This window comes from Clinocottus analis, unplaced genomic scaffold, assembly GCF_023055335.1.
Source record: "Clinocottus analis isolate CAN_PGR_092001 unplaced genomic scaffold, fCliAna1.0.p SCAF_6, whole genome shotgun sequence".
Lineage (NCBI taxonomy): Eukaryota > Metazoa > Chordata > Actinopteri > Perciformes > Cottidae > Clinocottus > Clinocottus analis.
Genome location: NW_027176218.1, coordinates 14,188,937 through 14,213,982, shown reverse-complemented (window position 1 = coordinate 14,213,982; position 25,046 = coordinate 14,188,937). Strand labels below are relative to the sequence as shown.

The 25,046-nt window shown below is 42.2% G+C and overlaps 1 protein-coding gene across 4 annotated transcripts in view; it reads left to right on the top strand.

Moving 5' to 3' along the window:
- Positions 1-205: 205 nt before the first annotated feature.
- LOC137803612 (excitatory amino acid transporter 2-like) overlaps positions 206-25,046 on the top strand; it is a 28,371-nt gene continuing 3,530 nt past the window's right edge. The window contains exons 1-10 of one of the 4 annotated variants that reach the window (XM_068602242.1): positions 206-405; positions 17,451-17,590; positions 19,262-19,414; positions 19,681-19,931; positions 20,298-20,445; positions 21,097-21,223; positions 21,422-21,655; positions 21,751-21,945; positions 22,697-22,831; positions 22,988-23,258. In XM_068602242.1, the coding sequence (XP_068458343.1) occupies positions 17,461-17,590; positions 19,262-19,414; positions 19,681-19,931; positions 20,298-20,445; positions 21,097-21,223; positions 21,422-21,655; positions 21,751-21,945; positions 22,697-22,831; positions 22,988-23,258 (1,644 nt within the window). In that variant the 5' untranslated portion in view covers positions 206-405; positions 17,451-17,460. Of the gene's footprint in view, positions 406-2,019; positions 2,120-14,505; positions 14,778-17,450; positions 17,591-19,261; positions 19,415-19,680; positions 19,932-20,297; positions 20,446-21,096; positions 21,224-21,421; positions 21,656-21,750; positions 21,946-22,696; positions 22,832-22,987; positions 23,259-25,046 lie in introns of those variants that run through there. The other 3 variants (XM_068602240.1, XM_068602243.1, XM_068602241.1) reach the window with 3 other exon arrangements.

Sequence of the window (25,046 nt, the reverse complement as noted above, 5' to 3'; positions counted from 1 at the left end):
TTAAACTCTCTGCAAACACCACTTTGTGAACAGGTTGCGCATCAACTTGGTATGTGTGTGTGAGAGAGTGACTGACAGAGCGACGAGAGATGTGTACGTTATTGGCCGACATCCTCAACCAACGGGAGCTGGCATTCCCATGCTAAAGAGACAAAGAGGGGCGAAACGGGCGGAGGCGGGAGTGGAGTAAAGCACCGAGGAGCGAGGTGAGCCAGAGCTCATTCAGTGGGATCGTTTGAGCTGCGGAGCTCCTCGGATTTAACAGAAAAGCCCTCCGTTTGGTCTGTGACGCGCTCCTTGTCCTGGACCTGCAGCTCGCTGTGGCTGACTGAACTGAAGCGGATACGAAAAGACCCTGCGAGGGGACCAGACCAAAAACTTTTTTCATCCTGGTTTTCAACACAGGTAAGATGCTGTTTTGTGTTTATTTTAGCTTGCACACAGGATCAATACACGCCCGGTGTTGAGAGGTGATGAGCATATGCACGCACGGCTTGCCCTGCTCCTTATTGGTAGCTGTATTTGTTGCTTTCAACCTTTTCATAACAAGTCGCAGGTTATTGATTGATAATTGAAATCATTGCTTTTCACGAGAAACGATGCAAGTGTGTTGGTGATGCATTTAAAATACTAAAACACACCAGTTTGCAGACCCATCCTCTTCATAACCATGTTTTCCCTTTGTGCAATATTCCATAGATGCTCATAGATTAAGCCATAGATGTGACAACCTGCAGTGAAAAGTCCCGGAGCGCTGACCGACAACAATAATCTCGTGCTGCACATGCTGCATTCACTCACATCGTTATTCATGGTCTTACAGACCACTGCCTCAAATTAAAAAAAAAAAAAAAAAAAAAACGAAAGTAGAATTAATGAATTTTCTGTCGATAAACGATCAAAGTTAAACGTTATCACCAGCTGTTACATCACAGGGAACGATCGAAACGGCGTCTTTGTGTTTGACAGCAGCCGTGGACAACACGTTGTATCAGTGCAGAATTAACCTCTGTGAGCCAAGCCGAAAGCCTTTCTCCTAAATCTCAGGCTTCTGCAGCTTTCTCTCCACTAAACCAAAGGGCTCCCTCCGCCGTGCTCATCCAGCCAAACGGGAAACGTGCTCCTGTTGTTTAGAAGGAAAGGAAGTCGCTTTGAACTGATTTATCTTGTCTGTTAACTTTACTGTCGAAGCATTTACTTCATCTCGGTGCGCCCAGAGCACAACGGTGCCTCTGCAATACAGGTTTTTTTAAAACGATAAATCAGTCAAAAAAGTTATAGCTCAGAAAGTGTCTTTGCTGTATTACATTTTTTCAGGTTTGCTCTCACAGATTCACTACTAAATAGTCAAGTGCAATATACACGTATACACGTGCTAGAATTTGAGAAAGAAAAAAACCGTCCGCATTGTGAGTTGCTGTAGTTTCTCTGTCTTTTCTCCAAAATGTTGAAGGCTATATATTTTTTTTTATTGTTTTTTGTTTTTACCTCGAATGAGATCATTACATGAAGGGTTTTTATTTTTGGAAAAGGCTCCTTGAAGGAAAAATAAATAAATAAAACGAACCGCTTATTACCTTCCCATCGCCTCCCACCTCTTGAGCCAATCGTTGCAGCCCTTTCTTCTTTCATATTAAAACGCGAGCACGAAAGTTCGCACGCACGCGCACACCGTTTTTTCACAGCACCAGCAATGTCACCATGGAAACCAACTGTCCTTGCACCTTCGCTTGATGTCGTCAGCGTTACTCGGGGCTTGTCGTCACTTGAAAGGGTGTGTTTGTGGATGAGAGCCTGTCACTCTCTCTGCCTCGGACTCGAGATAATTGTGTATGTTGGATTTTTAATGGGCATGGTATTTCCCGCTGGCGGTTCCTGGTGAGAGGAACTGTCTGTGGCCTGCCTACCTTGGGCTTTGTGTGGCGGGGCTGCAATCTGAAGAGGCCTCGGCCTTCAGTGTAATTGCTGGGAGAATCAGTAAAGGAAAGTGTCCATGCAGCTAATGCGTTTTGTCCTTTTCCCAGAGGCTGCTCTCTAAACTACTGTACTGTGGCATTTGCTGCCTTACATGAATGAGCACAACAGATATTCAAGGCGAGCTCACATGCTGTAAGGCAGGGTGAGTCATTTAATATATAAATGCATGTCCTGAATTTGTAGGGGGTGGATTTTTGAATGCACGCGTTTATCATGTGAGAGGGTTACATGCTGTTAATGTAGCCATAACTGCCAATGTGAGTCTGCTTCGACACATTATGCAGATATTTAGCATTTGCTTACAGAAGAACATCATTAGTGTAAGGGAATTTGTTCAGAGGCTAGTACCGTGGAGTGCACCATTAATCCTTTTTACCTGCATGTGCCGGAAAATATTAGAAAACAAATTATTTCCTGTCTTGCCATATGCTGTTCTCGTAAACAAATTCTATTTAACACTCTTCTTTTTTTTTCCCGTCATCGTCAATTGAATAGATTACAAAATTAATGAATTGAAATTCCTATTTTTGATATAATCAGTTTTAATATCTTTTAGTAAGGAAGCACCTCTTTGTGGGAGAAAATGAAATATATGTTGAGTGTGTGACATCAATATTTAGCTGTGTTTTAGCAATTTATGTTACTGTTAATGTTAAAGTTTTTTTTTCTTCCAAAAGTTAATGATCTAAAGTCCATCATGCAATCATGAATATGTTGCCCCCTCTGAGAATGAATGCATCCGAGTAATCATGCACGCATACACGCACAGTACACACAGAGAGGTACTCCCACCCAAAGACAAAACCCTGCAGCCTTGCTGAGTTCCCAAGTGAAACGAGTCAAAATCATATTTCTCAGAATCTGTCATGTTAGCCATCTGTGAAGCTGCTGCTTTAATTAGGCTAGACATCGCTCGGGGTACTCAGAGCAGAGTAGATGTTTGCCGGGACATGTGTGGTAAATATAAGCTGTTCTACTGAGGTACAGAGACAGGTAGGGGGAGAGTAGTTGTGGAGATATGAAAGTGATGTTTAAATAACAGAAAGGAAAGGTTGCAGCCCAACGCTAAAAAAAAAATCTATATGGTAACCGATAGCCCCTTCATTGACTGTGCATTACGATGGAAATCAAATTGAACCAATCAATCTTTGCATTTTTCTGGATTGATTAAAAACGTTGACTGTGCTTGAGAATTAATAAGAGGAAAATCCTTTGGATGGATGTGTTTGTCATACTCAATCACTGGAAGCAGCAGACCAGATGGCAAACAAGCATTAATGGAAGAAATTAAAATTGCATTCACATTGCAGAGTACGCTGCAAAGATTAATTGAAACCTCTGTGTTCACATGCAGTAGGGTAGAATGTGATAATTTGGTCATGTTTTCATTAGCTATATTGTTGTATAGGCCTGACAGCTCAGAAAGCAAGCGGGCAGCAGATAGTGCTGCCTATTTTCCTCTCTGCCTTCATATTTTCTACACTGCTTCATAATGTTCTTCAGTTCCGTTTAGCGCCTGTGAAAAACAACAAAACCCAAGAACAATGTGGAAACACTTCAGTTTCTGCCAAAAAAAACTGAGATTTTACACTGCCAGAAGTGTTAAATAGAGTGGGAGAGTGGCTTTAATGTGTGGGAGTGACGGAAAGATAAAAAAGAGACGGGGAGGACAGACAGTAAAATATAGCACTTTTCCTTTGGTTGAGATAAATGGCCAAAGGATGGAATGACCGAACGGTGGTAGAAGAGGGGCCCCCACCCTTTCGGCTTAGTACGTAAAAAGACCACACAAGCAGCCTGAAGCCGGAGCATATGTTACCTGTCTGACTGGCCATGTCACACCTCTCCTCACACTGCTGCTTGGAGAGGATCCAGAAAGAGCGAGAAAGTTAGAGAGTGAGAAAAGAGATGCAGGGAACAAGCTGGGAAAAGTGGAGGAAAGAAAGAAAAAGGAAGCGGAAGGACAGTAGAAATGGAAAAAAAAACATAGAGGAAACAGGTGAAATCGACACCAGAGTTCAGGCATCCTCAGAGATGTGTATGTGTGTGGTTTTGGGTCTCCATTCATGGAGCTTCTCTTTGGTGGTGCTGGCAGTGTATGGCATCGAGTGCTTGAGTAATCCTCCTGGGAACACGCAGAAGCTGCCAAAGTACCATCCAGCTCCTCTTTTCACTCGTTACCACTCTTGATGCTCGTCTATCTCTGTCTCTCTCTCTTTTTCTCACTTTCTCAATACTCTCAAACTCTTTCTCTCCCGTTAGCCGATTCTTTCATTTCATTCCTTCCTAATTGCCTTAATATCATCCAGTTGTCTTTGTCGCTGCACTTGATTTCCCCCGTATTCCTTTGCCCGCTCGCTCATTGCTTTTCAAGTCTTGTGATTCATCTCCTCCTCATCACTTACTCCTGATGTGATGTGAATATTCCTAATATGTGGGATTCATGCTCTTTTTTTCTCTTTTAGTCTTGCCTATAGAATCAGTGTTTCGGTTCTCAGAGAGCACAACAGAGTGAGGCCTTTCCCATGGGTTGACCGAACAAAGAGCCTGGCTCCCTTCACTTCTGTATGACTGCACAGGAACAGAAACAGAGGCATTCACTGCTGCCGGGCGGCAAAGCGATAGATCTCCGCTAGCCACGGTCAAGGCATTTCTTCAGTTTTGCAATGAGATCATTAAACTGACCATATAATCTATTATCGGTGTTGATGCGTAAGGGATGAATCGTAACTCAAGCAGTGGGACCGTGTGTGTTTATGATGCGGCAAAAAAGTGGTGGATACAGATGGAGATTTAGTTGAGGGGAGTTTAGCAGCCGTATACAATTCAAGAGCTTGTACTTACGTATAGAACACACAATTACGCATTAAAAAAAGGATGTGTTGGTTTGGCTAACACATCCTTACAAACACAGCCAATACACAAACAAGCTCCTCTCACAACTTGATCTTTTTAATCGGGGCTGTTTCAAATAATGATTAAATGATTCAATCTATAGTTTTCTATCCTTCTCTTCAAACAAAAAGACTCAACTGAATTAATATCACATTAAGACATTAACATTTACATACTGGGAGGGGGGCCCCAGAGGGGATTGAGTCAGTGTTTACTGAAGGCCTCCTCCCAGCGCTGCCACTGTCCTCCTCCTTCCCCGAAAAAATTCCCCCAAACCACCCACATCCCATTGGCACCTGCTATATCGGAATTCAGGTCAGCAGGGGGAGTCACGAAATTGCTTTGAGGGTGATTGGTAAAGGGAAGAGGGGCCGAACACAGTAGGGGTGGGGGGGGGCTCTTGTTTTTTTTTCTTGGCACCAAAGACCATGCCATTGAAAACAATCTGCCCATTGTGCGGCAACAAAGGATTCATAATTAAAGCACATTAAGAGATTTGTTCAAAACAAATAGAGGACTTCATCTGAACAATTGTCAGAAGATGCAATCTGACAGATTCACACTGCTTGTCAGATGGAGCTGCCTTTGATTTGTGCAATTGCTCTTTTCAAGCCTGAGCACATACTATCTCTATAAGACAATAATGCAGTGACAGTTCCCTTTTACTTGAATTTAAGAGAGCTATATGATTGACAGTTCCAAATACTCGACCGTGTGACCTTAAACAATCCAGAAGGCATTTAAAATATACTTAAACATATTAATATTAAGTTCTTTTGAGCTTTACAAAAAATATTGTAGTTGCTCGAGCTGCTTTTCTCCTCCTACCCTTCCTTTCTAGAGTACAGCTTTTATGACAGTTTCATAATGAGGATAATGGGAGGATCAACAAATGTGGAATAAAGAGCAAAGGGATAAATAGAGGGGAAAAGGATTTGATGATGCCTAGAGTTTCCATATGGCGACAAAGATGTAGCTGGATATTATTTTCACATTTGATCCTCCTGCCATTACCCACAATGTAATCTGACCAGGGATACAGAAAAAACTGTAAAACCATTGCCCACTTCACCCACTACCCCTCCTGGTCTCACCCTTCTTCCTCTTCCTTTGCCCCTTTTTACTATTCCACAAATCCTCAATTAAGTGCGTAATGGGCCTCTGAGGAAGGTTTGTGTGCTTCTTTGTTCAGCTTTGGGGGATCGGTCGGCATTAATGTTCCTCTTGAGTATGTAAATAGCCTGAGCTGTGGGAGCGCAGAGCTTAGTCGTGGAGAGCTCCATCACTTTCCGACATTTTAGGGAGCCAAAACGGGACATGCATGAGAACTTCAGCACCCAATACAATGCCTACACTCGGAGGAGTAAACTCAGCACCCATGTCCACCTCCCATTTCTTCCGGGAAAAGAAAAAAACCTTAATTTCTCTCTCTCTCTCCCACAGGACCCTTTACCCTCGCCCCTTGTACCCTCCACTTCCCCCAAAACGTCCCTCACCCCTCTTACTCCACAGAACACTGACCAATCCTCCCTCTGTATGTGTGTTGCTCCCCACTGCTTAGCCTATCCCATTCCGCCGAGCCCAGATGATAGACCCTACAGTCTTGTTTTGTTTACCTCACCCACTTGTCCAGCGGAACACAAAACAATCCCCTTCATTGCATGTTTGTTAGCCCCCTTTTCAGAACTAAAAGAGGAGAGAGAGAGAGAGAGAGAGAGAGAGAGAGAGAGAGAGAGAGAGAGAGAGAGAGAGAGAGAGAGAGAGAGAGAGGAGGGGGGTTTACAAAAACAAAAACCAAGGAAACAATTAAACTACCCCCCCACCCTCCCTCACCCTCCTTCCCAATGAACCTTGTGCAAGCTGTTTCCCAGCTCTAAATTCTGTGAACTAACTTGGAGGCCGGTAAAGTGGCCCATTATTCTAGTAGAGGTGGCGTGTTCCAAGAGCGGCTTGCCTCAATGGCCGATGAACACAGAGAGTGTTTTGTTCGAGGGTTTTGGCTCACCACTTATGCACTGGTTAATTAGGAGCTGCATCTCTATCTATCTATCTATCTATCTATCTATCTATCTATCTATCTATCTATCTATCTATCTATCTATCTATCTATCTATCTATCTATCTATCTATCTATCTATCTATCTATCTATCTATCTATCTCTCTCTCTTTCTCTCTATCTATCTATCTATCTATCTATCTATCTATCTATCTATCTATCTATCTATCTATCTATCTATCTATCTAACTATCTATCTATCTATCTATCTATCTATCTATCTATCTATCTATCTATCTATCTATCTATCTATCTATCTATCAATATAACAATATATGTAATGGCTATTATTATGAAAGCCACATTTATGAATGAATCTTTCATTTGAAAAAGAGAAAACATCATAAATATAAAAGTCAAGTTGAATTAGTTTAAATTCATGTTGTGTATAAAATTCTGTTTCACATGCCCTCTTACTGCACACTGCACAGCATCCTTTTGTATCCAGAGAGATCCTGACATCACTGGGAATCCTTTCTCGTCTTTTAGTAGTAGAGGATTACAGCGAACTAGGATTTTGAGGAATTACCGTTGTATGCCTTAAATCTCGACTGAAGGAGGTTTACCATCTTCTGAGTGGGCTAAGATGAATGTGCTCTGGGGATTTGGCTGTGACTGGCATCAAACAGGGGAACTGTGTTGAAAGTGCTTTTGCCTAGAGGTTCTGATAATGAATGACTGGGTCTATCGGCAGGCTTTCATAATTAGTTTGTGGAAAAAAGCCTAAGCGAGTGCTTTCGCTCTCAATGGCATTCCAGTAATGCGTGTGACTGAATACATATTTACATAGTTTGACAAAGTATTCAATAATCGTGCCATGGAAAGAAAAACAATGAAGTGGGGAGCAGCAGGGGCCCCCCTGCGGCTTTTTACATGTAACAACAGTCAGTAACAGGCAGCGTTTTGCTTTGATTTTCAATGCATTTATGAGAAAATAGCTACTAGTTGATGTGCATATACGTACATATGGTTCTGAAAGAACAGAGTCAGTGAAGGGGTCCTGAAAGGAAAGCAGCCTTCCAGTGTTAGAGGCCTCACACCACAGGCTGAAGTTTTGCTTTTTTAGAAGGGTGAAAAAAGTAATTATTGAATCCCTTCCTGTCTTTATCTTCACAAATGTATGTTGTATCAAGTCAGGCAACGTTGGATCTTTTGATTAAAATTATGTTAATAATAAAACAGTTGACTCACAGCGGGGTTTTTATACTCCACAGGTTGTGTTTGTATCTCATGTGCTTCCTTGAAAGAAGAGCACGGCTCCAGAAAATGTGCTGTCTGTCAAACAGGCACAACAGATGAAGGCCCGCTTTTAGTTGATACAGCCTGTTGTGATAGCAGTGGCATGTTGTGTGCATGTGTGAAAGACAAGGAGAAGGAAAAACAAAGACAAAGGGAGGGAAAGAAGGTGAAAGTGGGAATGTAATGAGGAAGAAAATGCAAACTGTGGAATGAAAGAGACTGTCAGCGCTGTAAGTAAGTAAGTACAATTTATTTATATAGCACTTTTTACAGACAGAAGTCACACAGTGATTGACAGGAGTAAAGAGAAAAGCACTTACTGCATTCCTGATATGCTTTCCCATTGTAGCGCTGACAGCCTTAATGTAATGCTGTGTTTTGCTCGGTGCAGATACACAGACGAGAAGTGTCAAAAAAACAAGGCATACAGGGACCTTCTAGAAATGTGCATAGGACAACATCACCACAGGCCATGTCTTCAGCACATAGTCTTCAACTTGGGTTTAAGGTCATGAGCATGACTTGATCAAGCCAGTGGATACCATCTGGCACATATTCTATGAGCACAATAATAATTCAAACCGAGCAATACCGTACAATTAGTTATAACATATGTCAAGAAATGTCTGTTGGTAGAAAGCAGTCAGTGAAGTTTATGACTGCAAGATCTAGAATATACTGTTACTATTACTTTTGTCTAAGGTGAACTGAATACATGATATGTAATGAGTTTACCATGCTACTTAAACAATTACCTACAAATATGAATAATTTAGTGAGTAATGTGTTCAAAATATATAGATATATTTGAACTGTATGTGTGTGTGTGGCCATGCGGCTTTGCTGGTTGATGTAATGAGCTGTGTTTGTGTGTGTGCGTGTGTGTGTGTGTGTGTGTGTGTGTGTGTGTGTGTGGGTGTGGGTGTGTGTGTGCAGGAATGCCCTTTCTGCCATCACTGCGGGGTGGTGTGAGGAGAGCGGGGCATGGCCGCTGCTGTGGGCTGAGCTCAGTCCCTCCTGACTGCAGTGTTTAATTAGTGAGAGAACATCCATCCTCCTTAGCCCTCTTATTGGCAAATCCTGAGAGAGACTGTCACCCCTCACACTGCCTCAAATACCACGGGACTGGACCAACGGAGATTTATAACCATAGCCAGCCAGTGTGTGTGTATGTGTGTGTGTGTGTCTCTATGTGTGTGTGAGTGTGTGTGTTTTGTACTGACACAAATGTGAGCGAGAGAGAAGGGCTAGACGGTGAGGGTTAAGGGCAAGTATCGTTAGCGTATATTTAAATCTGAGAGTGTGGCAGGTGAGTCTAGTGATGTATGAAACGTGATTTGTGCACTAATCCCATTTCACAGGGCCAGCTGCCCAACACAGATGTTAGCTCTTCATGTATCCACAGATAACCAGATACCACAGAAGCCCTTCATGTAAGCTACTGTATGTAGAGACGAGCTCCACCTCATTCTCCACTTCGATTGATTGTTTTAATCTGACCTCCGTCCAACCCTTTCTTTACAGCGTCACCTATTTTTCTCATTCTGTTCTTTTCTCTCTCCATACCTTCATCAGCCACACCTCTTATTTTCTACCCTCCCGCTTTTTATTTCCCCCTTCCCCCATACATTGTTACACATCTATCTGTATTTGGCATTCTTGCCATTTCACCCCACCCACTCCTCCCTCTTTCTACTATATGCCTCTCTCTCTCTCTCTCTCTCTCTCTCTCTCTCTCTCTCTCTCTCTCTCTCTCTCTCTCTCTCTCTCTCTTTCTCTCTCTGTCTCTCTCTCTCAGCAATGTGGCGGGTATACCATAGCGGTGGTTGTGGTAGGGGGTGGGGTGGTCCCGCCTTACTGGCAGATTTAATGAGCTCCTGTGGGGATCGGACCGAAGCCATCAAAAGCTGTGTGATGCTATGTAGCCAACTCTGTTAAACAGATGCGCCTTTGCTAATGATAGCATCGCTTCATATGCAGCATAGGCATGAACGCATGAGCAGCTATAGGAGAAAATAAATGAGTTTGTCTGCAGTAGGTGTGTAGCTCTTCAGTAGATAAAAGGAGCTGCGGGGAGGTACAGCAGAAAAATCTTCCGTGACTATATGGATGATCTTCTTTTGTCCGCTGACCTTTCATCAGTGCAGCTTTAGGAAAACGGTCTGGGAAGAAAAGAGGATACTGGGAGGACAGTCACAGTTTTGGTTGCAACTTTGAAGGAAAGAAAACAGCATCCCAGTTAAGACTCTTAACATGATGGAGAAAAGCCTGAGAGTAACACAAGCAGAGACATGTAATATGAATGCCAGAGTTTGGGGTTACCCACTTTAAATGCAACACAAATAAGAGAGAAGAGAGGAGACCCAAAGGAGGAGAGGGAGAGACATGTGGGGATGAGTATGTGTTCATGATTGAGTGCCCAACAGTAGATCCGGCTGCTATGCGGGTTGTGGCTGAATTGGATCAAACTTAAGCTCTCTGCAGATTTTGTTCAGACATATGGGACTCACCCAATTCAGCCCTATGATACCCACTCCCATGCATAATAGGTTGTTAGCACATAATTACAGTGGGACTGGTCACATCTGAGAGACCTATGAAGTCTACAACACTAGCCTCAGGATTCCCAGAGGCTCTCTCTAATGACTGCCTCATTATGGACACAAAGAGTTGTGCTAAACAAAGAGAAACCTTAGAGGATGTTGAGGGACAGGCGCATACAGTATGGCTCAATCAGGAGTTGCTAGGATGCTGATGCTTCCTGATTGTAAAATATAATTTCAAAGATGGGATGAAAGCATTTGAACGTGAGTTAGTGGTACGGCTGTAACCTATAATGTAAGAAGCATTTTTGCTAATTGCAGCACATGATTGACAGTAACTGAAAAGGAGGTTTGTGTTCTTCAGTAGAAACATTATGGAAAGACACCGAGACACAGAAATCGGTTTAATAGGGAAGATTTGCTCCCAGTGGTCAATGTACTTCATTTTAATGTCGGCAGTTTGTAGAAAGAAACATGCTAATTATTTGACAACAGGAGTGCTTGGGAGAATTCTTGGTATCTTCGGGGATGGAACTCCGTATGCAAACCGTACGATCACTTTGGATCCGTTGTGGTAAAAGCAGGTCAGATCATCCTGAGCTGAGGCATCAAGCTGCGTCAGTATTCGTGCCACTAATTGCCTGCCCTGCTCCCCTATATCTCTTTGGAAGGTGTAACCCTCCAATACCAGTCTGTCAAAGCAACCCTTCATAATTACACACATAATGAGATGAAGTTAATGGAAGAAAATATAACACTTTTTGTAACTGTTAATATTGCCTTTGTTCTGCTCTACTTCAGCAAAAATCTGATCTCCACTCATTACAAATGTACTCACTTATTCTCCAGGAATTAGATTGTAAATAAGCACAATGTTTGGTATTAAATATGCATTTGGAATCACAGTTATTTGCTATTCAATCATGAGCCATTCAGCATTCAGTCCTAACACAGTGAATTACAGCATGAAATTAATAGAAATTAGTCCCATTCCAGTCGTACCTTTGGCTCTGTGTCAATTCAGTTTGTTTATCAGACTGTATTCTTACTCCAAAGTTCACATGGAAGTGTTCAAGACAGCTTCAGTAACCACAGGGTGACTCTGCACACCTGGTGTAATAGTTAGGTAGCTGTGAAGCTCCCATCCAGTAACATAAGAAAATAATTTTCTATTTTTAAACGCATGTCTCCTTGAGATGAACTGACTGAGAAAGCGGTAGGTCGATTGCCTGTCGGCAGTTATTTGGGGTTGAATCCATGCAAAGTTTTAAGGCAACTTCCTGATGAGAAAGTTGTTTGCCATGGTCCCTATGTTCATAGGGGATATTGTGTCTTAGCAAGCAGTACAATTCTTTTGTGGGTTAGTGCTGATGGAATAAACCAGATTTGCATGAAAGTTCACACATCTCTCAATCACTATCTACCACTGAATGCATTCATCCACCTAGGGATACATAATTGAGAGGCGTAGAGTGACAAAGCTTCCCTTTCTTCAGAAGCTGGAATTTATCTCCCACTTCCTATGCGCAGCGCAACCTGAAGTGTTTCCTGAGAGCTTCATTTTGGGGGGGCTTTTTCACAGCTCCTAGGCAGCCAGTGTATGTGAGCCCATTTCTTCTCACTGCATGGCAAGTGGCTGTGAGGCCCGCGGACGGGGGGCAGATATATCCGGTGCCTGGCACAGCTCCAATTGTCTTTACATCACAGTATATTGTGACGCTCCAGTCATGAGAATGGGCATCATTCATGTGCTGTTGCATGAATCCCGACAACCTGAATTAGCTGAGAATAACACACAACCGGTCTCTAATGTAAACTTTTGAATCATTACGTAAGCACACGTTGTGGACGGAAGAGTGGCATTGTATGACAAAGCCACTGACAGAAGCTCATATAATTATGCGGGATGGACAGCAGAGAAGCTCTTTTTGGAAATGTCCTGAAGTTTCTAAATGCATACAAATGCATAATGTAATAATACTTCTCTGTCTTTGAAATCCAATGTTCTTTGGTAAGGTAAAGATATAAAATCTTTCAAGCTGAATTCCATTTCTTCATGGTGTGTGTGCAGGCCATGTGTTTGTGTGCGGCTTCCCGTTTCCCCTTCATCCCCTTCTCTCTAAGCTGCAGAGTGTTGCTAGGACAACCCCTCGTGGTCCTTGCTGCATCCCAGCGGCCCTCAATGCCAGCACTCAGGGAACCTCCTCGCACTGGGAAGGCAGCATAAAATCAGGATAATCGCTGTCGATTATGGGACACAATGGGCTGCAGCTTCTGAAAGATTCATTCATCCTGGAAAAAGAGACTGTGGAGGGGGGGGCAGGAGAAAGGGGCGCCTCGGTCCCTCCGCTGCTCTCCCACGGTGGGCACAGGCATGACATCAGTGGCCTGAAAGAACTGGCATTCTGGACATGCCCACTGCCCTCCCCCCCTCACTATACCCTTATACCCCCTCCATTTTGAACCCCCTCCCTTCTTTTCTCGCCCCTGCCAGTTTGGATGCAGCGCTTGGCCGGGCGAGTTGGGGCCACTGCCACTGTTTGCGTGTGGAACAAAGCCCCTCAGAAGGAAGAGAGAGGAAGCAGAGAGCTTCACATGGTGTCAGCCAAGAGCAGGGATGGTTGCCTCAGCCTTCCCCTCACAGGCCCCTCTTTTGGCTGAGAGGTGCTGGTGTGACCCCAGTACCCCTTTCTCCCTCAGTGTCCCTCTTACTCCCACCCAAAAACCCCCTTCTTCTCTGTACTACTCTCTCGCTTCCATCACGAAAATACTCTCTCATCGCTGAGAGCGCCCTTTCAATGACTATGACATGTCAAGGGATTTAGGATGAGTGATTTCTCATGACACAACCTTTGCCGACAGGGATGGGATTCCTCTGGCTTTTGTTGTGCGGTTGGTCATTTGTTTTAAGAGGAAATAGCTTTCCAACACATTTCCCTAATTAGAATTATGTGATACTGCTCAATACGATGTGAAGTCCCATGCTGCTGGGAGACTGGAGGGAAATCAGCGTGACGCCATCCTCACATGAATCACGTTGATCATTTGGGCTTTGGAGAGCAGCACTTTGGAGTTTTGTTGAATAGTGGGGATACATATATCTATATGTTGGAGAGTGTGGGACTTGAATGTGTGGATCATATTTTTATACAATCTTTAAAGACAGATATTTAGTGGCTAATTTTCACTTTTTCAATTCATGTTTGTTGAGATTTTAACTAAATAAGTATGTGTATACCTCTCGTACATTTGAATCTAAGTATTTAGAAGAGTGTGACATAACCATTTACAATAATCTAAAGAGTGACATAATATGTTGTAGCAAGAGCAACAAACATTAACTCTCATCTGCTGTCCGTCAGGATGACCTCAAAGCTCCCAAACGGCAGCATTATGATGATAACCCTTCCATCATTCATTCCTCTGTCGTTTATTCCCCTCTCATCAAAAGGGCTACTTACAAAGCACTACTGTCCTGCGCTTAGCGGGCATCATCGTGTTCATCTCTAGCAGTCTGGCCTTTCCCTCACTATCCCATGTAGCTCGATGAGTCTGGGAGCGTACTCTCTGGGGGGATTATGGTGTCATGGGAATGGAGGGTCCTAGAGGGATTTGACTCTTAAGCTATTGACTCCTCCCTCCTCTTCTTATTTTTAATTCTTTATTTCTACGTTTGTTGGATGTGTGTGCATGCTACGTGTGTGTGTGTGTGCCTTGGTGTGTAGCTGGTTGTGGGTGGTGGTAGAGTCAAGGGGTGGGGGCTGATGGGGGTTTGCAAACTTCTGGATGGGGCAACTCAGGTTGCTGTGGCTGTGACTGGGTCGGTTGTTTGGGCTGTGGTGACTCGCTCCTCTCTGGATGCTTTGGAAGAGCTTGTGGACATCTGAGAGCTGCTAGCTGTCAGCAGAGCTCTGGTATTTGCCCGGGACTTTACCTGCTGTTTTGGATGGAGCAGTCGTGATCCTACTTACGATTCCTTGAGCTGATTCACTCTTAAATTCCCGAGGCTGAAGATTTGATCCTGGTAAATGTATATAGCACTTACCTCAACTCCAACAGAAATTAAGTAAGTACTCGCATCTTATTTGCAGTTCTAGGCTCAATCTACTTTGTCTATTTAATTTATTTTCTGTAAGAATCAATGGTAAAGATGGCAAGCTACTATACTTTTAGCATGTCAATCAGTTTATAAAGTATAGTTTCAGCAAAAAATATACAGGAACCTCTCTTTTAGAAACTGAACGTCAAAAACATTTGTTTGTATCTCACTGGATGGAAACCAGGTGTTGATTTGTTAAGGCCATCATTAATACTTCCTGGCTTAGCGGTCCTGTAATGTAATTATTCTGATTTAGCCCTCGGCCAAGATTAACCGGTTTATGAAATGATCCCATTAGAGACCGAGAAGAAGAAACTCTTTGGTTGTGTGTGTGTGTGCGTGTGTGAATGTTCTTTAAACCATGAAGTTATATTGGATTTTTATGTTCCTAATCCACATTTTCTAAAAGCAGCATTGCAGTGTAACTCAATGGATGCTGTAAATTCCTTAGCATTACATGTCACTTTTATTCTTTATGGCAGAGACAATCCTTTCCAAACTCATGGCATATACATCAAGACAAAAACAATGTACACAAGGAGAATTCCCCAACAAGTAAAATAATTATTTCACATAGGAAAAACAACTACTGATGTGAAATGACTGTTCTCTGCTGTAGTCAATTTTTCTTTTCTGTACATTTTAATTTTCATCTATCATTGAGTTCCACAAGCCCCACTCTCTCATCTGTTCTCTGCTTGATGAGAGAGGTGCTAATGAGAGGATCATGACAGAATAATATCCGTCCTCTGTGACGTCCAACGTCTGCTTTCTCTCCATCTTTGTGCTAAAAATAATGAAAGGGAGCGAAACTGGGAAAAATTCAATTAACAGCACTCATCACTCTTGGATTACATGGTAATGACATTTCTTCTGGGTTTTATTCCTGGGGTTTTACTAATTCATTCGACTATTATCTAAAGTATGAAATGGGGTTGGCTACCATTGCCTGCTGTTTTCATGTATTTTCTGTATTTCACACTTCACTTTGAAATTAACAAGAGGAGACAGGACTGGTCCATCTGTATGCCTGGAAGCTGACCAGGTGGTCTTCCTATGGCCAAGCTTACAGTGCTGTGGGAGATGTGTGTGTGTGTGTGTGTGTGTGTGTGTGTGTGTGTGTGTGTGTGTGTGTGTGTGTGTGTGTGTGTGTGTGTGTGTGTGTGTGTGTAATTATTATTGACTACTTACACAACAACAATACGGCCATAAAGATCCTCTGGTTGCAAGGAGGTTTTCTGAATGCCTATTGAGTTCATCTCGCTGCTTTGCCTTTGAAGTTTAAACTTTAAAACAGTGTTCTGACTTCTTAGTGGACATGAAGGCTAACAAAAAAATAATTTAATCATTAAGACTTTTATTTGTGAGTTCCACGCCATGAACTCAAGGGGTGAGGTGAAAGGTCAGAGTCACATTATTTCTTCTTTGCTTGTCTTTGTAATTCGTCACAGCAGACATGTGCATGGGCTTATTGAAGATGAATATGAACACAGACACATGCATATTATCTCGTAGACAAAAATATTGTCAAACTGAGCAACAGAACATGATATATTATTCCTGCAACTTGTTGAGGGGACGACGAATGTAAAGCTCTTACTGAGTTACCGAACACCTGCTTAAGTGGCATGTGACACACACAGACACACAGCTGGCTCTCTTCTGGCTAACAGATACATTCACACCTCGGCCCGGACCACAGGAAACTGCACTGTGCTGCCTGTTATGAGAAATCACTTTTCATTGAACTAATTACGCTGCGTGACTGAGCTATCTCTTCCTTCGATTGTATTTGAGTTTTGTGTACTTCTAAATTCACTGTCACACAGTCATGACTGAGACAGTGAATGTAGAAGTGAGTGAATAGGTCTGAACAGGATATATGTTTGCTCAACCTGTCAAGTGGGCATCTGTTTTACTTCGCCATCTTAAATGGATGTCTACACTTACTTGGGGTATTTGTCTCTGATTCTCTACACTGAACCACAGTATTTTATTAAAAAACATAGACGATGATGACGACATGATACATCATTTTAAGTTGTTAAGTCCCCATAGTTTAACTGGGTTTGAAACTTGTACTCAGGATGCAAGTGTCTTCACTGTTTGTACTATTTTGTTCTGTGTGCACATAACAGTACTTGGTCAAAACTATCCTGGAAATCATATCAGTCAGTCAAATTGCATAATGTACACATGTCTTTAACTTCTTACGAAACATGTTTTATCAAAATGCAGAACTTCTTTATATATATTTTTGAATGCACTGACTTCAGATGCTATGTCTCTGAAGTACTGTCCCCAAAGGAATGCAAACAGCAGCTTGGAGTCAGCTTCCATCTGTTGGCTATAGGCACAGCAATAGCAATCATGTGCTGGAGTGACAGCTTGGCAACACAGTTGAATGCGTAACAATTTTTTTACCGTGCAGTGTTGTCTTTTGAACATTATCAGAGATATATTTTCAGACACATCATGCACACCCAAAAAGATCTGATTTATTTATTAAAGTGCTCTATTTTCTTGTTATTAAATGCCTAGTTTTTTTTTCCCACTTACGACACATAACAGAACATAATCATGTGATACTTGATGCATTTTGTTCATAACAGTTTAATTTGTTCTTTCTCTCTATCACAGTGCCAACAATATGCCTAAACAAGTTGAGGTGAGGATGCATGAGAGTCACCTGGAGCCCATTGAGGCCAGGCCTCAGTCCAAATGTGCCCAAATCTGCTCCAAGATGTGCAAGAACCTTCTGCTCACACTCACCGTCCTCGGTAAGTTACCTCGTCGCCGGCGTAACAGTGTTCTGGTAACTCAGAGCTCAATTATGCAGCTTGCTCATAATATGAGGGGGAGATGCCATCTGTGCTTGCTCAGTGTACCAGCCAGTAAGATGACTAGTGTCCTGACCTTCCCCAGCGTAGTGCCACCTGTTGCTATCAAATGCTCTCTGCAGCACTGGACATCCAGACAGCCTCTGGCGGTGCACAAACATAATGTGATAATAGCATTGGCTCACTGTGCCACAGGGGGATTTTAAAGAAAAGGGCATACAAGTAGTCATGCAAGGTCTGCTTCTAAGCATTGAATCATATTTGGGTTTGAGCTGCACATATTATTTATAGTTTGCTCTGTGTGGCAGCCATGTGGTCCCTCACAATCTTATACTGTATTCCATGAACAAGAATAGGCTTTGAACCTGTCCGATTGTGTATATGCATGTATGGGTGTACTGTATATTTCCTTTAGCTGTGTGTGTGTGCCTGTCTATGTGTATCCTGCGTGCATGGATGTGTGTTTATGTGAGCATGTGTAATGTGAACATCTCACCCCGCTTGGCAGGAGTCTCGCAAAGCAAGCGAGCCAGCATGATCATTGATCATCTGTCACTTCGCAGATAAGAGCCTGAATGGGAACTTGCAAATGGGCCAAAGAGAAGGCAGGAAATCAAGTGCCATCCAAAAACCATTGGGTGTGCAGAATCCACAGGATGCTGCTAGACTGGGGGACAGATAGAAGCACAGAGGACAGCTTACAAAAAAAAAGAAGCTGCAAGGCTTTTGATACCAGTGTGTGTTAATAAACAATGTCCCGGGCCTGTGTGATCTTTGGCAGTGATGTGGCAGTAGAGGAAGTGCAGCCCCGGGGGCATGCTGGAGTGTGTGGTCTGAGATGGACAGACACAGAGGCCAACTGCCGGACCTGGGAGGCTGTTGCTACAGGGGGCTTAGAGCACACAGAGGTCATCCTAACCTTTAGAGGCAGAAACACTGTGTGGACGGAAAAATACCGTTTGTTGGAAGAAGTATGTCAAGGGTCAACAGGGACTTTGTTAGGGAGGGACTTCTCTTAGGAATGACATCGTTTTCAAGCTTTAGAGAGTGAATGGAGGCCAGAGGACTGAATGGCAGAAATATGCCAGTGAGGAATCGGCTCAACTTCTTCCTTAATTAGTCTCTTTTACTTGCCCTGCCACAAAGTGAAAACAATCCTCGAAAACATTTTGGGTTTGGTGGGATTGCAAATGCTTCACCGGGGAACCTGAAATGCTGCCTCCTCCCTTCTGCTTCAAAGAGATCTGATCGTAATCCTCCATGAGCTTTACTCTCTCTCAGCAGGTTTTGGTTTTTATCTTCTCAACCCATGTCCTCTTTAATCGTGGAGCAGACAGAGTGTTGTACAGTTCCTAACAAGTGAATTGATAGGACAGGAGTCATTTATTAAGGCTTCTTTATGGAGATAATTATAGCTCATTTGCTATTTTATGGATTATATCTAAGATGTTCACATTAGCGCATAGTACACCCATGATAAATTACTTTCATTTGTTAAATTCAAATGTCTTGTCTGACTTCTCAATATCTGACTTAATTTCCAATTCTCTTCTACTTTGCTGTTATGCACTCTTGCAGTTTCATTCACTCACACATCTTCTTAAACTTTAGGTGTGATCTTGGGAGCTGTATCGGGGTGTTTGCTTCGTGTCGCCTCCCCGATCCATCCAGATATTGTCATGGTGATTGCTTTTCCGGGAGACATCCTGATGAGGATGTTGAAGATGTTGATCCTGCCACTCATCATTTCCAGTTTAATCACAGGTGCAGTGGGACTATTCTCTTATGGCAAATACATATATCAATACAATAATATTGGATATTGTACACTTAATCTTCATCTACACCTTCTCTGCTTTATTACAAATCAATGTGGCTGTGATCCTGATTCTGAAATCGTAATTGACATTAATGCCATGCATCATGCACATGATCAAATACTATTATGCGAGCCCCTAATAGTGACCATTTTCATTCAAAAACTCAAAGTAACTACAAAGTAAACACAATCGTGCTTGTTTTGAATGCAGGTCTGGCTGGTTTGGATGCCAAATCCAGCGGTCGCCTGGGAACCAGAGCTATGGTCTACTACATGAGCACAACTATTATTGCTGCTGTACTGGGAGTCATCCTGGTGTTAGTCATCCACCCTGGCAACCCCAAACTGAAGGAGAATCTGGGCGAAGGAGAGAAGAACGATGAAGTGTCCAGTTTGGATGCCTTCTTCGATCTGATCAGGAACCTGTTCCCAGAGAACCTCGTGCAGGCTTGTTTCCAACAGGTAAATGACGATGAATCGAACAAGATTACACACGCGATGTAATGCTTATGTTTGACATTCAGTGCAAGTGCTTGATGCTGAGAAAGTCTGAGATACATGAAAATCACTGTTGTGTCTTGGATAAGTACAATCACTTAATATGGAATATAATGTGTTGCTCAAAATCAAGTTAGAGAGACTCTCTTTATATAGCTGAGAAATTATTAAGATGAATGCAAATGCACCTTGTATTGTAAGGACACATCATAGAAGAAGCAGAACATGATTATTAACAGTTGAGTGGCCTTGTGTCATAGAAAACATCATATCTGATACCAGCTTTGTTGATCAAACTCAGTTCTAGTATGTTTTCCTCCTTTAACTCAGATCCAGACCGTCACAAAGAAGGTAGAGGTGGTTATTGCGGAGGATCTCAATGCAACAACTGCCGAAGGCCTGTTGGCTAACATTACCAAGGAGCCTCAGTTCATTGTCAAAAAATCCCTTCAGTTCAAAAGTGGCATGAATGTTCTGGGTATGTGAAAACACTTACATTGTGTGTAATATTACTACTAAACAAAACAAAACTAAACAAAAAAAGAGTCTACAGCGATGCCTCGCTGAGGCTGTACTGCTGTTTAGCATGTATACTATTGCATGTTAACCATCTTAGTTTAGCATGTTAGCTTGCTAACATTTGCCAATTATCACTAAACATAAGATGATGTTGATCAGCATGTCAACATATTTGCAGATATTTGGTCATAAAACAATGTACACAACACAGACTTTTGTCATGGCAATACAGCCAATAGCCTTTGAGACATTTCACTCAAAACAAAAAAAGTGTGAATCTTTAAGGACAAGTCAAGGATCACCAATGTCATTTGGATTATTTCTCAGGGCAAGATGAATATCTCTATCAAATGTCATTGGAAATTCATCTGATAGGTGTTTGAGAATGTTTTTTTGTCTGGGCCAAAATGATGAACTTACCAAAAAAAAAAAATCGAAAAATTTAAGCAATAGTCACAGCATTACATTTACAATTTGCAGTTGAAAATATGTGGGCAAACCAAACTGTTTTGGCTGTTAATGGAACATTTCTCATTTTATAATAATCCCCTTATGTGGTCATCATCTCATCTGTCCACGCTGGTATTTGAAGTTTGATTTTCTGCCACAGGTATGATTGGTTTCTTTATTGCATTTGGCATCTGCATGGGCAAGATGGGCGAGAGGGCCAGACTCATGCTTGAATTCTTCAACATCCTCAATGAGATTGTGATGAAACTTGTCATCTGTATCATGTGGTTAGTATCACTTACGAATCTCATTGACTCATTTTGAAACTCAGTTATTTTGAGCCAGAAATAACTGTTAATGTCAAGTTTTTTCTCCAGTCATTACATTTTAAAAGATCATAGCTATGTGAGACAGAAAACAAATTGTGTCCTAACAAATTCGTCTTCTGTATTTTAAGTAATAACTAATGCTTCTCTTTTTGTCAGGTACTCTCCCTTCGGTATTGCCTGTCTTATCTGTGGTAAGATCATCTCCATCAAGGACCTGGAGGTGGTGGGCAGGCAGCTGGGCATGTACATGGTGACTGTGATTGTTGGCCTCATCATCCACGGAGCAATCTTCCTGCCCACCATCTACTTTGTTATTGTCAGGAAAAACCCCTTCACCTTCTTCCTGGGAATCTTCCAGGCCTGGATCACTGCCCTGGGGACAGCTTCCAGGTCTGGATCAGGATAAATGGAGAGTTGGTTCTTGTTATTTCTACAAAGTACAGTATACAACGTATAACTTTCCTTTTTCTGTCTTGTTCCTCCAGTGCTGGTACACTGCCAGTCACCTTCCGTTGTCTGGAGGAGAACTTAGGTATTGACAAAAGAGTCACTCGTTTTGTCCTCCCAGTGGGTGCCACCATCAACATGGACGGAACTGCTCTGTACGAGGCGGTTGCAGCCATCTTCATTGCCCAAATGAACGGCATCCACCTTGACCCTGGTCAGATTATCACTGTCAGGTCAGGAGAGTCTTATGATTTGTTCATCCTTGAGCCAATCCTTTACATGTTGAAGTCTATGTATCAAATGTCAACATCAGTGTTACAAAATGATGAAATCTTCCATTATATTTCAACAATCCTCAAATGGAAGTCTTCTTGAATGGACGTAAATTTAGGTTTCTTAATTGTAATTCTTCTTCTTCAAAGGGGGTTTAAAATGAGCTCAAACACATTTAGCTCTTAATAAATGAGGAGAAAAAAAACACAACATTAGTGTAAGGGTGTTTAACAGTGAACAGAAAATCATCTGTGGCTTGAAGCAGCAACATTAGAGGAGAAATTGACAGACGAGTAAATAAACCACCAGCAGGAAGTGACAGCATGTGCTAGTGCCGTTCTCATGCTACGCAGGAAGATAAACACCAATCTGTAAATCTGTTTCCCAAATGCTCTTCTGGTATCAGAGTGAGTCAAGGATAGACAACCTTCCACTTGACATTTATTGACATAAAAATCTTCACAACCCTTGAATTAAACATCCCATCCCTCACATTTAAACCTCTCATCATATGTGATGGAGGACTTACTCTGGTGCTCTTCAGCTGCTGCTCTCATATACAAGTGCCATCGAAAATGTATGTCTTCATGTGTGGTGTGTCCACGTTTGTTCCAGTTTGAGGAGTTATGGCAGGGTGCGGGCTCAGTTGTGATTAGGTGTGGTAGGTTTGGGAAATGTGACTGACTGCTGCTTTGCTGTGATTTCCTCCAGTCTGACAGCCACCCTGGCCAGTGTTGGCGCTGCCAGTATTCCAAGTGCCGGCCTGGTGACTATGCTCTTGATCCTGACCGCTGTCGGCCTGCCAACCCAGGACATCAGTCTGCTGGTTGCTGTTGACTGGCTGCTGTGAGTTTGACGAGACAAAAACATATTTTGTGGTCACATGTTGATTCTTCCCTTTGCTTCTACGTAAGGTTTTCTTCTTTCCACGCATCTCGGAATCCCAGCTGGTATATTCCTCATCTAGTAAAAACATCTGTTTATACTTTTCTCTGTTCTCAGCGATCGATTCAGGACCTCAGTGAATGTGGTGGGTGACTCCTACGGTGCAGGCATCGTGTACCACCTGTCCAAGGCTGAGCTTGATGAGCTGGACACACATGCGGCCAAATCCGACGACATTGAAATGATGTCGAAGAACCAGTCTTACTACGATGACATGAAGAACCACCACGAAAACAATTCCAACCAGTGCGTCTTAACCACAACCGATACCGCTATCGCTACCTCTAGTGCCACTGCTAACAATTCTGTCGTAGTAGATGAATGCAAGGTACAATTAATGCTTCCGGACGTAGAGACTTGTATTTAACCCTCTCTGTTGTTGCATGCTCTCCCTGCATGTTTGTTTGACTCTGTTTTATTCATTGCATCTCTGTACATAATAATCTTCATCCACCCACTGTTCTTTTAAGACAGAAGGGTAGCACGAGAACAACTGATGCATGTGGACGTATGTTTTTCATTTTTCTTGAATAGCGGTTTTTGTGTTGAATCAACATCCGAAAATTTAAAGCGCTCAAGCCAAAATGTTTTCAACATGACACAAACTCTGACATGTTTTGAGTGCAGTCTTTAAAAATGAGGGATACAACACCTCCTGCTCTGTGGTCAGCTTCATCAGATGGCTGTAACCTGTTGGGGATTGGCTCTAATTCAAAAGGCAGATCCAGATAATCCTCATCATTATATGACCCTGAGGAATTATTTAGCAGCCTTCCCATCTATTAAGAATTCACAATGCATCCAACGTCCTAAACAAAACGTCTCAATAGAATAATTTTCCTTTCTCTGTGATCAATTTAGTTTGCATTTTCCTTTTGTTCAGCTTTATATATATGAAGTGGTTTATTCTGCTTTATTTTAAAATGTAGGGGATTTTAATTGTTGAAAGGTTAATTGTTAAACAGGAAAGTGTTGAAGATAATTAGTAGTTCAATTCCCTATATATACACTTCAACCACACTGTCAGTGACTCATTCCCAGTTCGTTTTTTTTTTTACATTTTCACACCAGCTATTTCTGTCCATTGTGAGAACGCTGTTGTGAAAATTGAAAGCTGTAAAGCAGTTACTGTGACGTGTAACATAGCGCGTGCCAACGTGTTCTGGGCTTTTAGAATAATTTATGGGTGTTTAGAGGTCCTGTACCCTGACACACTCACATACACACACACACATGAACACACAAACACTCACACACACACACACACACGCACACATAAACACGCACCCTGGCGGAAAAGGTCTACTGATGAGCCTATTCATTTATTAAAGGATGAAAGGTGTTGCTTAGCAACACTGGCAACCTGTCACACAAGTGATCTGTCCATAGTATGAAGTGATATCCTCTAATCTGGATCTATATTTAATAAAAGACATTTACATATGAATGTGACACAAAGGCTTGCTATCACAAGTTACCACCATGCAATTTCTACTGTGTTCTGGTCTGTTTAGCCTGTAACTAGTATGACTTTTCTAACCTTCTTTCCAAAGATGCAAACTACTGTAGGGCGCTTGCAAAATAGTTCAACTTAACAATGCATTCATCATGTAGTTGTTGCACCTTGTTTTTCCAAAGTAATCTGTCTGTTTTGCATTCATTCATTGTATTTTTATTTGTTGTCTTGCCTGTTGAGTTTTTGGTCATCATCTCCACTCTTGTACAGGATTTCCAGTATTCTTCCAGAGTTGTTGAACATTGCAAAGTAGCTATGATGCCTCAGAGGCAATGTTTTAATGCCAAAGTACCATACAGCACCCAAAATCACAGACACCAATGTTCTCAATGGTTTCCTGGCTTTACAGTTACACAGTGTTTACAGTCGTGTGTGTGTGTTATCTCAAATTACTACCTCGACATATGCCAACTAGGATAAAGCAGCATTAATTTAGTAAATTTGCTCTTTGATGGCAAAGCAAGCAATACGTGAGGGTCAACCATGCTTGAAGAACTTTGTAAGCATGATTGACCAATTAGATTGCTTGGCTGAAACTTAGATGGAAGCACTGAATCAGTAAAGCAGATCCAAAGTTTTCTTACAAAGAAACTGTGTTTT